This window comes from Oncorhynchus kisutch, linkage group LG10 (assembly GCF_002021735.2).
Source record: "Oncorhynchus kisutch isolate 150728-3 linkage group LG10, Okis_V2, whole genome shotgun sequence".
NCBI lineage: Eukaryota > Metazoa > Chordata > Actinopteri > Salmoniformes > Salmonidae > Oncorhynchus > Oncorhynchus kisutch.
In genome coordinates, this window is record NC_034183.2 from 65,263,303 (window position 1) to 65,276,369 (window position 13,067).

The window sequence follows — 13,067 nt, forward strand, 5'->3', positions numbered from 1 at the left end:
TGGCATTCTACAATCCCCCTAGCCTGACTCATTCTTATAAATATGAGGGAGAGGAGAAGTGTGATTGGAAGACAGAGAGAGTGAGAAGGGTAGAGACCAATTGGGAGATGGGTAGAGACCGAGAGGGGGAAGAGTGGTAGAGAGACAGAAGGAGAAGGGTAGAATCAGAGGGAGAAGGGCAGTAGAGACACAGGGATAAGGGTGGTAGAGACAGACAGAAGGGTGGTAAAGACACAGAAACTATGGCTTAGAATTCAGCAAAGGTGAGATGGGAGTAAAGGCAGTACCAGAGAGCCAGGCAGAGAATTGAATAGAAGATGGACAGCAGAAGGATTTTCACAAGGAGGGACAGAGTAAGAGATCAGAGAAGAAATTTGAGGAGAGGGGCTGGACTTAACCAGTGACTCAATAGTGTCCTGGCAACACTGTATTATTGGACTGTGAAGCATGACTGCTTTGATGTGGTTTTATGTGCCCGCTTGAATATGCGTGCCAGTCAAGCCGTGCAATAAAATAGAGATTAATAGCAGGACAGGGTATGTGATCTGAATGACAGTTCTCTGACACTGCAATAGTTAAACACATAATAAATACACCGTATTACACTGTCTACAGCTATTACACAATGTACTTTTAAGAATTACCACAAACAAAATGCTGCATGGTGACATGTTCACGAAAGCGACAATTTCCCTTTGTCATCCTCCATTGAATTGCGTTAATGTTGAACGAATCTTCAATAAGGCATCGTTCTGGATGGGCAGAGAAAGAGGACATCTAGTGGAGTAGAGAAGACTGAAAACCACTCCCATTTCCCTCTTTCCTCAGCGTCCCCCACCCACCACACTCTTGAATATGTATCCAGCGGCATCATACTGGCTATCAACAAGCATTTCGCTACACTCGCACTAACATCTGCTAACCATGTGTATGTGACAAATAAAATTTGATACCATAGTCAGACAGACAGTTATCAGGTAGTAATAAATATTTTATTTTTCCCATCAGTTCAATATTAAAAAGTTCATGACATATGTTCAAGGTTAGCTCATCTGTCCATATTAGTTTATGTGTAACAGTGTGTTGAATGGTGTGCATTTCTCTACAAGTAGAATAAACTGCTCCACATAAATCATGTTGGCATGGCGATCATCGGCCTCCTCCATTAGCTGCTCCACCCCCGGACTGATCCTGAGCTCCTGACATCATCAGGAAGAGAACGAGGGGAACAATGTACATCCACTGGAGAGAGGAAGGCAGATGTTCATGTTATTATCAAATGATACCCTGAGTTAGATTAACATCTTGTAAGACTACAAGCTGTGATTAGTGATGCTGCTCCTGCACAACAGTCCCACAGTTTCATCCCGTTCAATGTCCACCTCACTCAGCAAACGAGAGAAGGACAAAGAGTGGCTGAGAGAGTGAGGTGAACAGTGAAGTGAGACACAACTCAGGGTCAATGCCAATGACAAGTGTGTAAAAGAAGGAGGCACAAAATGACTGTGGTGACTTTGGCTACTTAAACTGTGATAATCTAATCCACTTTAGCAATGAAGGTGTGTATGTTGTCCAATCCTATTTTACCAGAGTGCTTCAGCTTATTACTAATCAATGGGACAAACCTGGATTAATTAAAGGTCTGCAGTGACAAAAAAAAAACTGATCATTAGCACTGGATCATTAGCATTGACCTTGAATGACAAGGACAGGAGGGGAGGGACAAACAGGAAAAATGATTAGTGAAAAATGTTAGCGTTAATCAAAATCAGTGAACAGTATAACACATATATACATAAGCTTGCAAGAAGCAGAAGAGACACGGAGCGAGGCACAGACATAGGCTGACAGCCCAGAGTGAGTTGCTGAATGAGCCAAAGTGAGAACAGTACTTGAGTGGGAATCAGCTCTGCTGCTCTTCGGCTCCCCCTGCTGAGGGTTGTGCCGAACTGCTGGCCATGAGGAAGATTGCACCTCCCAGAATCAAATACCACTGGAACACAGCACAGCATAGCACTAAGTCAACAAATGGCACAGCACAGCACTGAGTCAACAAATGACACAGTCACAATCAGCAACACAGACTCAGACAACAGCACTGATTAAATCAAACACAGCAATGGAAGCACAGCACATAAAACAGCACAGCACAGAGCCCTATACTATGAACGCAGTTTGAGCAGTTAGTGAGGTAACGTTGGTCAACCGAGTTAAACTCTGTATAACTGATACCACGGCTCACCTTTTAGCCAGGGACATTTCTATGGCAACAAATCCTTCAGAACTACCCTGCTCTCATTCAAGGTTAACTCAGGGCTAACTCAATTTATCCTGAATGAAGTGTCTGAGCTGCGAGTCGAGGACCAACGCAATCAGATTCCCTCCCTCTTGCAAAGATTGCGTCACCATCCCCTTCATTTGAGGAAGACGACTTTGTGTGTTAAAATACGTAGAGTTAGCGGCAGGCGGACAACCAATATCAACCGTTGTAGTACGGATAAAGCCTGAGTTGGAATGTGAAGCTAACTGAAGCTGGCTAGCTAGAAAACCCAGAGTAGCTTCAAATCGTAGCATACCCCTCAGGACAGGACATATCCGTATTGGCTAGGGTTAGACAAAACAAAGACACCTAACAACATGCAGATATACACTGAGTATACCAAACTTAAGAACACCTTCCTAATATTCAGTTGCACCCCCCTCTTTGCCCTCAGAACAGCCTCAATTCATCGGGACATGGACTCTACAAGTAGGGCTGTTACAGTGACCGCATTACTGCCACACCGGCGATCACGAGTCATGATTACAGTCAAATTCCACGTGACCGTTTAGTCACAGTAACCAGGCTTCTCCAAGCTCTGATGCTGCTGCTGATCATTAGTAGCCTACAAAACGTGCTATCTGCCTGGTACTCAGCTCTCTATTGTCCCTCTAATCACTTTGACATCAATGCAAATGTAATTGAAAATCAAAACACTAAATGAGAGCCCATGCGTGTGATGGCCTCTATTAAAAAGAGGAGGATCCCGTCAGCTTTCTATGGGCTAGGCCTACTATATTTATTTCTCAACTTTCATAATATTAAGCACATTTCTTCTCTTTACAAAGGGAGTATAGCCGACCTGGCTGGCAAGAAAATGAACCACGTGAAAGTCGTCCTCTATTCGCTATTTAAGTGCATAGATGACATGTATTTTCTCCCCCTGCCTGTTCCAACAGGTGAATGATAATGATACATTCTAAATCAAATACTAAATAATGTGTGAAATGTAGTTATGTAAAGACAAGAATAAATCAAGAATAGTCTGATGGGTGATAATATTAGTCTATCACTTATGAATGATGTGTTATCACTTGTGAATGATGTGTTATCACTTGTGAATGATGCCCAGCTTGTGTGCAGTAAGGTAAGAAACAGCGCATGCCTTTTTTTGGCGACTTTTTCAAATCATAGTCGCACACGTCATGTAGCCTGGCCTATATGTTTAGTTGTGATACAAACCATGTCAAAAGTGGCCAAATAACTTCTTAAAATGAGGCATATTAAATCAGCTTTACAACGGGTTCAGAGCCTAACTGGCATACATACGCAGCATGTGAGTCAAGTTTGGGGGAAGATCATTTTCACCATAAGAAATACACCTTTATTTATTTATTTATATATCTATCTATATATCTATATATATATATATCTATCTATCTATCTATCTATCTATCTATCTATATATATATATCTATAAAAGCATTACATGTATAATTGCATTTGCGGTCACCTTTGAGAATGATATTTTCCCACTAATGGACAGCCGCACTTTTAGCCTACTGCCAGGTGCGCATTGCTGCGGTTATAATGTGAAGAAATGCCTAATAGTTTAGCAACATTTTAAACTAAACGTTCTGATCTGTTGTGTCAGCTTCATTGCTTAAAATATGTTTTTTGATGCCAGTGGTGGTATTAATTTGGGATCTATCCCATCCCACAATTGTCCCAGACTATTTTTGGAATATTTATTTTTCGTATAGAATAGGTCCATTTTTGTACTATGGAGGATGGTAGATTGACATAGTCGAGTGCTTTTGCTATTTGTTAGGCCTTCTCATCTTATTGGCTGACGAAAAGTAAATGTGGACAGTTCTTTCAATATCTTCATTATGCGCCTCGGAATTGAATGAGGATGCGCGCAGTGGCGTCCCCGAAGTGTCTGTCTTTACTTGTAGCCTGTGAGAAAGACATGATCACGTGACGGAGAGCCATTTGAGTGAGAGGTGCTTTATATTCAGCCCAAGGGCATAACGGCCACTGGTGGCAATGGCATGGATTTTTTTTAGGAGCAATACGGCCACACAAAGGGGATGCCGCCAGGATTATCAAGTGCTTGTCAAATTGTGAATGAGAGACTGATGTGTACAACCTGCGCAAGAAACAAAGCAGAGCTCATGCCTTTCATGCGACTTTTTTCAAATCATCATTACAGTCGCATCATGCAGCCATAGAATGTATTACAAAACATATAGCCCAACATTTGTATCACAACTAAAGTTACATAAATCTCTAAATTAAGCATATAGGAGTACCTGTTTCTTTGTTAACTGCTCAACACAGAATAGCCGCATGTGCACCCTCCCTCAAATCAAAATATCCTTTCTATTTTATTCAACCATGTTCAATTCTATTCTTCATATTATAAAATAATGCCACGGAATTCTAAGCAAATCTTGTCTGCTAAATGAACTAGTGCAGCCCACAGCCGTATGGCATAGCCAGATCAGGGCCTAACACTCAGAGTATGCTACCCTGTTCTGAAATAGACCACACTTTCCTCATATCATGTTTCTTTAGACCTGTCTAAAATAAATAATGGATTTATTGTGATGGCGTAGGCTATATTACATGGATTTATTAGACTTTTTAAAATGTAGATGTTCCAAAGATCTGCATCAGTGGAGTTTCGCAGTTTCACTGTACCGGCCGTGTGTACTTAGACTTGCATGGCTTAATCTTTGAGACAAGCATATGCTACTGGCAGGATCAACCAGGTAGCCACTCACAACATAGAGGTTGTACCTAGGCACACTAAGCAAAGAACAACCAGGGACCGATCCTATCCCGTAGGCTATGCGTGGAAGACAGGAGACGCTAAATGTGTTTATGTTAATTAACGGTAAATTACTGTGAGAGCGGCAGTTATTTGCTTGACAATCACCAGCGTATGAAATATCATTACCGCCACAGCCCTATCTACAAGGTATTGAAAGCGTTGATGTCCTTTGGGTGGTGGACCATTCTTGATACACACGGGAAAGTGTTGAGAGCGGACAAATCCAGCAGCGTTGCATTTCTTGACACAAACCGGTGCGCCTGGCACCTACATACCCTGTTCAAAAGGCACTTAAATATTTTGTCTTGCCCATATACCCTCTGAACGGCACACATACACAATCCATGTCTCAATTGTCTCGAGGCTTAAAAATCCTTCTTTAACCTGTCTCCTCCCCTTCATCTACACTGATTGAAGTGGATTTAACAAGTGACAATAAGGGATCAAAGCTTTCACCTGGATTTCGCCTGGTCGGTCTGTCATGGAAAGAGCAGGTGTTCCTAATGTTTCGTACACTTAGTGTATATATATATATATATATATATATATAATGGAACAGAGCAGCTCAAGACTGAACAGCAGAGCAGAGTTTAAAAGACTTGAAGAGCCCAGGGATAGACCCAATAGACGGTCATAATGACACAGTGCAGGACAAAAACCACAGATGTCTATGCACACTTACATATTTGGCAAAGAAGGATTTCTGCTCCTGTGGCTTGCCTCTCTTTTCATGTTCTATGTCCATGCGCTCAATAAACAGAGCAGTCTCCGGCCTGGGGGAGAGGATGATGAAGGATATTGTTAGACAGAGAAAGAGAAAGGTTGTAGTCGACCCAAAAGAGTTAGAAAATCAAATCAAATGAAGATTTGATAGAGCCAGACCCATATTTCTGTGACCAGAACATCAATAAGGACTGATGACTCACTGGGGTGCATTGGTAGGCGGTATGATGGTCAGCGTAGTATTAAAGGCCTCCAGATCAACTTCGTCCTCCACCTCTGTCCCCCGACACGCGCCTGGAATGGTCACTATGGAAACGCCGATGAGGTAGCCAGAGACATCAGTGTGGAGGGTGATGACATCGCTGAGGTGGGACTCAACTAAAGAGCACTGAGGGAGACAGAGAAGAAACAGATATGTTTACAAAAGAAAATGCCAATGAGGTGTGTTGTCTTTTTAATTTCAGCTTGCTATGAGGGTGAGGCACACATACCGCTCTGACGAACGCCGTCAGGTAGCCATCCATCTGGCGCTCTGTCTGCCTGTCTGTCAAAGACACTCTGGGCACTCGGATTTTGTACAGACCATCCACAGCAGCCACTTCCTGTGTCAGAGGGACAGGAGGGATACAGATTCAGAACAAAATCCTGACTGCTGACAGTAAACGCCAAACCACATCTGCCTCTACCTTCCTCTCCCACCTTCAGAGTGTTCCTGTCCTCCTCTGATAGCTGGCTCTGGGAGAGGGACACACTGGTCTCCCTCCCACCTCTTAACTGCAGAGCTCCACGCATACGGAACCGAGACACATCATCTGAAAGAAAGAAATGGTATAACAACACATGATGAGCACCAAAATCGTGACCTCGATATCTGCTTCATTCGGTAAATGGAACCTTGAAGAATAACGTATCACAGTTAGACAATACATACTAACCAACTTCAAAGGAATGCTCAAGAGGGACAGAGAATCCACTGAAGTCTGTGTCCAGCCCATCACCAGTCTGTGGAGAAGGAAATAGATGCAGTTTTACTAGAAAGAATAGATTCCGACTCTTGCTTACAGGTACACTGTGGTGAAACAAGCTTCCTGTTTAGAGTAAGACACTGCGGAGCTGGAGCGAGATATGGCTTGGAAAACGTACCTCAATCCACAGAATTGTGTTGTACTACAAATTGTCCAATTATCCCAAATGTTAGACCGATAATTTATTTTTTAATGGCCGTGTCTGTCAGCCAATCAACTCCTTTGTTGTGTCCCCGACTAAAAACAATATTGGTCGACCAAAAGTTGTCTGATCTTTCGACCAATCGATTGACATATCCTATGTGTTTCAACTATATGCACAGAGCCTGTCTGATGCTTTAAGCGAACTGTTTGATGAAATAGTTAAGACACAAATGACTAGAGGGAATCCGACCGCAATTGATTTGATTGTGCTGCCTGGCTCAGATTTGCTGCTCTGTGTTACAAAAAAAAAAGAGACAGCGAATGACTGTGTGACTAGCACCCATTGTCTCTCTCTCCTCCCTGCTGCAGAGACCACCACAGAACATCAGTGTGTATAGTGTTGTCTCTCTCTCCTCCCTGCTGCAGAGACCACCACAGAACATCAGTGTGTATAGTGTTGTCTCTCTCTCCTCCCTGCTGCAGAGACCACCACAGAACATCAGTGTGTATAGTGTTGTCTCTCTCTCCTTCCTGCTGCAGAGACCACCACAGAACATCAGTGTGTATAGTGTTGTCTCTCTCTCCTTCCTGCTGCAGAGACCACCACAGAACATCAGTGTGTATAGTGTTGTCTCTCTCTCCTCCCTGCTGCAGAGACCACCACAGAACATCAGTGTGTATAGTGTTGTCTCTCTCTCCTCCCTGCTGCAGAGACCATCACAGAACATCAGTGTGTATAGTGTTGTCTCTCTCTCCTCCCTGCTGCAGAGACCGCCACAGAACATCAGTGTGTATAGCATCGTCTGTTTTGCTGAAGCTGCAACATAATTACAGCCATTTCTGACTGAAAAGTTATTTTACCGAAATTCCTCATTTGTTTAGGAAAAACTATCCCTATTCCCTCAACCTGTGCTCTCTTTATGTGACAAATGTATGCTTCACATGCACATGACCAATAGGGCCTGACCTATAGCATATCATAATCACATCAATAAATTGGTTAGAACAAACTCTGTACACCTTAACACGTGACAGCAAAATGAATGCAGAGGACGTGACAAATAAACTTGAAGCAGGGGAACGTTTACTGGTTGCGCAGGAGGTAAAGGGGAAGCCAGATGTGTGGAATAAATTTAGCTAGTTGTGGAAAATACTGGAGATCAAGAAAAAGATGGTATGGAGCAAGCGCTGCGTGCATATTATTAGTCCATATTAGTCGAACAATGTAAACAATAAATAAATTAGACTCTGTTGTAATGTTTTTTTGTAAAGCCTTTATTACAGCAAAGACTAAAATCATTTGTGAATGCAATTTCCGAATTGAAACGGTTTAGGCCTATTTGTTGTTTACGCTAATTATTAATTAAATTATTGCTTGTTATTTTATTTTAAAACTAAAATGCTCGATTCCATTGCTGTGTGATGACATGAACGGATAAATGATTGAGTGATGCAGTAGCCTATATAAGTATTGAAATATAGGCCTAAGTAAGTTATGGTATTAAGACTAGACTTTGGCCTACAACTTGATGGTGGTTATACAAGGTTGCTTTACTATGCCTACTAATGACATGATTTATTATTATAAGGATGATCACAATAATAGTAATAATAACAATAAGAAGGAGATCAAGGAAAAAGGGTTATTATTATCATAAATATCTTTTTTTCGGTCAATCTGGAACAGTGCAAACACTAAATACATTATAAATAATACCAGAGAGGATGGTCAATTTTTTTTTTTAAGTGTAAAGCCTTTATTACAGCATAGCAAAGATTAAAAACAGCAGAATTTATGAAATTGTTGGTGCTCACAGAATCAGTAGGTTGTCAACTAAACACTCAAATAGGCAACAGAAGCAGGATCTGTCTTACATTTAACAGTTAGGCTATTGATTATAGACCTAATTAATTTGGTGTTTCCTCTCTCCTCATTTTTCTTAGACAATTAAGGCAAGGGCTGTTTTCTGCTGGGCTGTTCTCTGTTGCCTCAGCCGCATTGTTCTCAACACCAATATCATGGTTTACTTTGCTATTATGCACATTGCAACATGGTCTAGGAAAAGACGCCAATTCAACAGGCACTGATGTGTTTCAGAACCGCAGACTGCGACCACTATCCAACGTGGGAGAAATCGCATTTGTTATAAAATAAGCATTATTTGTGTTGCACCATTGTTCTTACATAATATAACGTTACATTTTTAGTAGCACATGTCTTACTTAGACTGATGAACTGTGCCATTTCAACGGCCTGCACAATGGATCAGTTCACTCAGACAGGTGCGAATCAGACTTGTACACCATGATTTTTTTATTTTTACTAAAGAAATCTCAGTCGACCAACAACCTATCAACCAAACAATCGACCAATTGACTAAATGGGGTCAGCCCTATATTCAACACGACCTGTCATTCCATAATGGCTGCTGTGGCTACTGCTAGCTAGCATTAGGACTAAAAACAGCAGTTTTCCCCAAAAAACTAGCAGTCCTTCATCCTTCTCGGTGTAACAGTTGGGATAATGGGATTTTTTTTTAAAGTGTAACGCATTTTCTCATCCCCCGTGGTGTATTAACCTAAACAAGAATCGAAACTATCCGACCCCAACGCAGATGTAAACAAGCGTAGGATCGGAATCTATTCTGGCTAGCAGTTTTACTTACTGCATTGGCAGTTCCCAGGGCAGAACTAAGTTAGGGTAGAACATTTTTCAACAGAAGTGCTGCAGCAAGAAGGAGCAAAAAGTGCAGTTAGCTAGATAAGGCCCCAATGGATGCCGTAATATAGATCCCTACCCTGGGAACACTTTACAATGAGCAGTTCAGATGTAAGATGACATTTCCACAAATTGGACCTTCCATTCAAACATAGTGGTATTGATCCGAATTCTTATTGGCTTGATTTACAGTGCGTATGTGTTGAACACATCCGTACAATATTACAAATGACTACCATGGCGTGACAAATTGAGCACCACCACCAAGGCTGTCAAAACCACCTACCTAGATAACGTTAGCTAGCTAACTAACTACGGCTAGCTAAACAACATAATATCAATCTAGCTAGCGTTACTATAACGCTAATTTTTGCTGCCAACGTAACGTTGATACACGTGTTTGATACACGTTGGTGAAAACATTATCTGCACAGTAAGTAACGCTGTATTGCATTCATGCGTTGTCTTCATTAACTCATTTGGCTAGTTAGCTAAGGTCGGACGGTTAGCAAGAGCTAACAGCAAGTACCCTAGTTATCTAAGTTAATGGAATTAGATATTGGCAAATAAAATAAAAAGTGGTTTTGACATACCTTTCTGCCAGTGTTGCAACACGCAAAATCAGCACACAATATAAGTATTGTGGGAATAATTGACAGTAACAAACACAACCGTGGAACTGAAGCCATTTTGTCGGACCGTGCGTCAAAGTAAACATGGAACTACAATGTTACGCGATGACGTAACACACCGGAGAACGAGCACTAACCTATAGTAAACTGCAGGTGGCGATAGAGTAGCGTTGATAGCAAACTTCATGCAGGACCGTTGAAATATCTAAAACAAGAGATTGAAAAACGATAGTTGTCGGAGTGGCGTGGAGGGGGGTTGGGCAGGGGGATGGAGCATTGGAAGTTAAGAGCAGGTTTAGCCATTGTTCTCTCTCTTATGTCTGGCTTTCACAAGAGAAGGTCACAGTTGTTTTATAGGTTGTTCTTCATTTATTTGGCGTGGGCTACGGACAAACAGTAGCCTGTGTGAAGTTAGGTTAATGAACCGTGAACTTGTAAACTCAAACCTCTGTCTGGACAATTGTTCCTCTATGATCTAGTCAGGTCATAAAAAAAAACCATTACAGTTCCTCAATGTAGGAAGCAAGCATTTTTGTAAACGTGTGGTTAGCATGTAATTGAATACATTTTTTATTTTGTTTAAAAAAGTCAAATAAGATAGTACTTTATTAATCTCCCAAAGGGGACATTTGATTAAACAATAAAACACAACAAAGGACGCACAGACACTAAAAGCAGTGTTCGTGTGACTTATTGAAGAACACGTGATTAGTCTTGTTCAAAACACAATGTGTTGAGCTCCCGTTCTTTGCGTTTTAATTTCACTGTCTTAATATATTACCCTTCTTTTACTAAATAATGTATAGGCCTAGGGTTATCCGTGAGACTAATTATGTATATTATGGACTTCAAATATATTATTTGCTGTGACATAGAGAGTGAGGGCGAGCATAATTATAGTAAATGGGCTACACAGATGCACTCACATTGTCACACATTCAATACAAGCAAAAGGCCCAGGAGTGTAGTCATGTACCATCCTGTTTCACTTGAAACCTGTATATTTTACCTTCCTTCCCAGGATTCCTGTTTCTGTCTGAATGTGTGAGCGTTGCTTATGGGACATGGCAACTCCCCTGACATGTGATTCTCTCAAATTCTTGCTTTGAATCCATTCCCTCTCGCTGGGGCTGCCCATCACTCTCTGTCACCACTCTCAGACAATGGTACTGCCTCCCTGTACACCCCTCCATACTATTCTTAGGACAATCAGCACCATGTACACAGCATGTCCCTTCATGTGAAACTGTAGAATGACCTTCAAAAACAATAATCTGGATATATCACGAAACTAGAGCGAAATAAGATTTTCATGTAATTTAATCCACAGAGTGAGGATTGTTGACATATATTTGAAATGTTTATCTTAAAGCGTAATTGAGAAATAATTCATTGAATATGGAACATTTTGGACATTTTGGCCTTACCCAGGCCTCCTTTAAGACTCCATAATGTTTCATCTGTAGTTGCTACAAAGCAACAATTGGTGTCAATAATCATTCCAAAAACCCTTTGATGGATTACATTTTGTGGAAATCTCTGAAATCACCTTCTTTTGTTATAGTTTGTGAGGAATCACCCATTAATATCTTATGCACCCCTACTGAGAAGTTTAGAACCTTGGTGTCACGCCCTGGTCTAAGTATTTTGTGTTTTTCTTCATGTATTGGGTCAGGCCAGGGTGTGGCATGGAGTTTTTGTATTGTGGTGTGTTTTGTCTTGGGGTTTTGGTGTGTATGTTTTTGGGATTGTAGCTAGTGGGGTTATCTAGCAAGGTCTATGGCTGTCTGGAGTGGTTCTCAATTAGAGGCAGGTGCTTATCGTTGTCTCTGATTGGGAACCATATTTAGGCAGCCATATTCTTTGAGTTTGTCGTGGGTGATTGTCCTATTTGTCCTGAGTGTCTTGATGTCCTTGTTTGATGTTAGTTGACACAAGTATAGGCTGTTTTCGTTTATTGTTTTTGTAGTGTTCGTGTTTAGTCGTGTTTTACGTTTGTTTAAATAAACATGGATCACAATCGACACGCTGCAGTTTGGTCCGACTCTCCTTCACCACTAGAAAGCCGTAACAGAATCACCCACCACCAACGGACCAAGCAGCGTGTCAACAGGCAGGAGCAGCCCAAAGAGGAGATGCGCTACAAGGATTTCTGGACATGGGAGGAAATCCTAAACGGAGAAGGACCCTGGGCTCAGCCTGGAGAATATCGCCGCCCCAAAGAAGAACTGGAGGCGGAGAGAGCGAAGAGGCGCCGTTATGAGGAGGCAGCACGGCGACTCGGAAGAAAGCCTGAGAATCAGCCCCAAAAATTTCTTGGGGGGAGGGCTCAGGGAGAGTGTGGCAGAGTCAGGAGTCAGACCTGAGCCAACTCTCCCTGTTTATCGTGAGGAGCCTAGGAGGAGACCAGAACCAGAGCCGGTGTTGGAGGTGAGCGAAACAGAGACTGTGAAGGAGTTAATGGGGAAATTTGAGGAGAGAGAAATGAGGGAGTTGCTGTGTTGGTGCTTTTTGCATGGAATTCGCCCGACGGAACGTGTCGGGGATTTTATGGCACCTGGGTTAGCGCTCCATACTCGTCCTGAGGTGCGTGTTAGTCGGCTGGTGAAGTTGGTGCCAGCCTCACGCACCAGGCCTCCTGTGCACATCCCTAGCCTTGCACGTCCTGTGCCAGCACTGCTCTCAAGATCTCCAGTACGCCTTCACGGTCTAGACCATCCTGTGC

General features: G+C 42.1%; 1 protein-coding gene across 2 annotated transcripts; it reads right to left on the minus strand.

Annotated features, from left to right (window-relative positions):
• Nucleotides 1-965: 965 nt before the first annotated feature.
• Nucleotides 966-10,436, minus strand: LOC109898718 (ER membrane protein complex subunit 10). Of its 2 annotated transcripts, XM_031834741.1 has the most exons (8): nucleotides 10,304-10,436; nucleotides 6,758-6,824; nucleotides 6,522-6,634; nucleotides 6,314-6,424; nucleotides 6,026-6,210; nucleotides 5,782-5,872; nucleotides 1,893-1,993; nucleotides 966-1,242 (listed from the first exon to the last, which is right to left on the minus strand). In XM_031834741.1, the coding sequence occupies exons 1-7, from the start codon at nucleotides 10,397-10,399 to the stop codon at nucleotides 1,904-1,906; spliced, it is 753 nt and encodes a 250-aa protein (XP_031690601.1). In that variant the 5' UTR covers nucleotides 10,400-10,436; the 3' UTR covers nucleotides 966-1,242; nucleotides 1,893-1,903. The 2 variants fall into 2 exon arrangements, with proteins under 2 accessions (XP_031690601.1, XP_031690600.1); XM_031834740.1 differs by lacking the exon at nucleotides 1,893-1,993.
• Between the last annotated feature and the right edge of the window lie 2,631 nt (nucleotides 10,437-13,067).